Source organism: Penaeus monodon, chromosome 19 (assembly GCF_015228065.2).
Source record: "Penaeus monodon isolate SGIC_2016 chromosome 19, NSTDA_Pmon_1, whole genome shotgun sequence".
NCBI lineage: Eukaryota > Metazoa > Arthropoda > Malacostraca > Decapoda > Penaeidae > Penaeus > Penaeus monodon.
The window spans coordinates 40523392-40523852 of record NC_051404.1 but is presented as its reverse complement, the minus strand read 5'-3'; the positions used below and the strand labels follow the sequence as shown (position 1 = coordinate 40523852).

The 461-nt window shown below is 47.7% G+C and overlaps 1 protein-coding gene across 1 annotated transcript in view; it reads left to right on the top strand.

Moving 5' to 3' along the window:
• The window catches only part of LOC119585409, a 2224-nt gene that overhangs the window by 639 nt on the left and 1124 nt on the right, over positions 1-461 (top strand). The window contains exons 2-3 of the mRNA XM_037934072.1: positions 41-99; positions 256-403. Of these exons, the coding sequence (XP_037790000.1) occupies positions 41-99; positions 256-403 (207 nt within the window). The remainder of the gene's footprint in view (positions 1-40; positions 100-255; positions 404-461) is intronic.

Here is a 461-nt window from a genome sequence, read left to right as displayed (position 1 = left end):
GCCCTTTGTAGATATTTCCTATTTCTGATTATTGGCACAGTGTTATGCAACCATACATTGCTGTATCCAATCAAGCAGAGAAAGTTGCCATGTTTTCTGGTATTTTTTATTTACTCTCACCAATTTCATTTAATAAAATTTGTGCCCTAACACTGCTTTCGTGCCTAAGTCCATACCTGGCGTCGCATGCGGATTTATCGGATATTTAGCACATCCTTCTTAAATTTCGCGTAAAAATTTCTCTGAAGCTGAGGTGACTGCAAACTGCCCCGAAGGACGCTGAGATCAGCAACGCCAGCGCCGAGCGTGCGAGCGCCTGGGGCTCCGGCAGAGGAACGCCGGTCGCCGCTGCAGGTGCATCTCCGGTTGCACGCTGGGACTTTGCAACTTCCTTCCGACTGAGGTGAGTTGAACGCCTTGGTGCTGTGACAATTGACGCTTGAAGATCAATTTATTCGGTG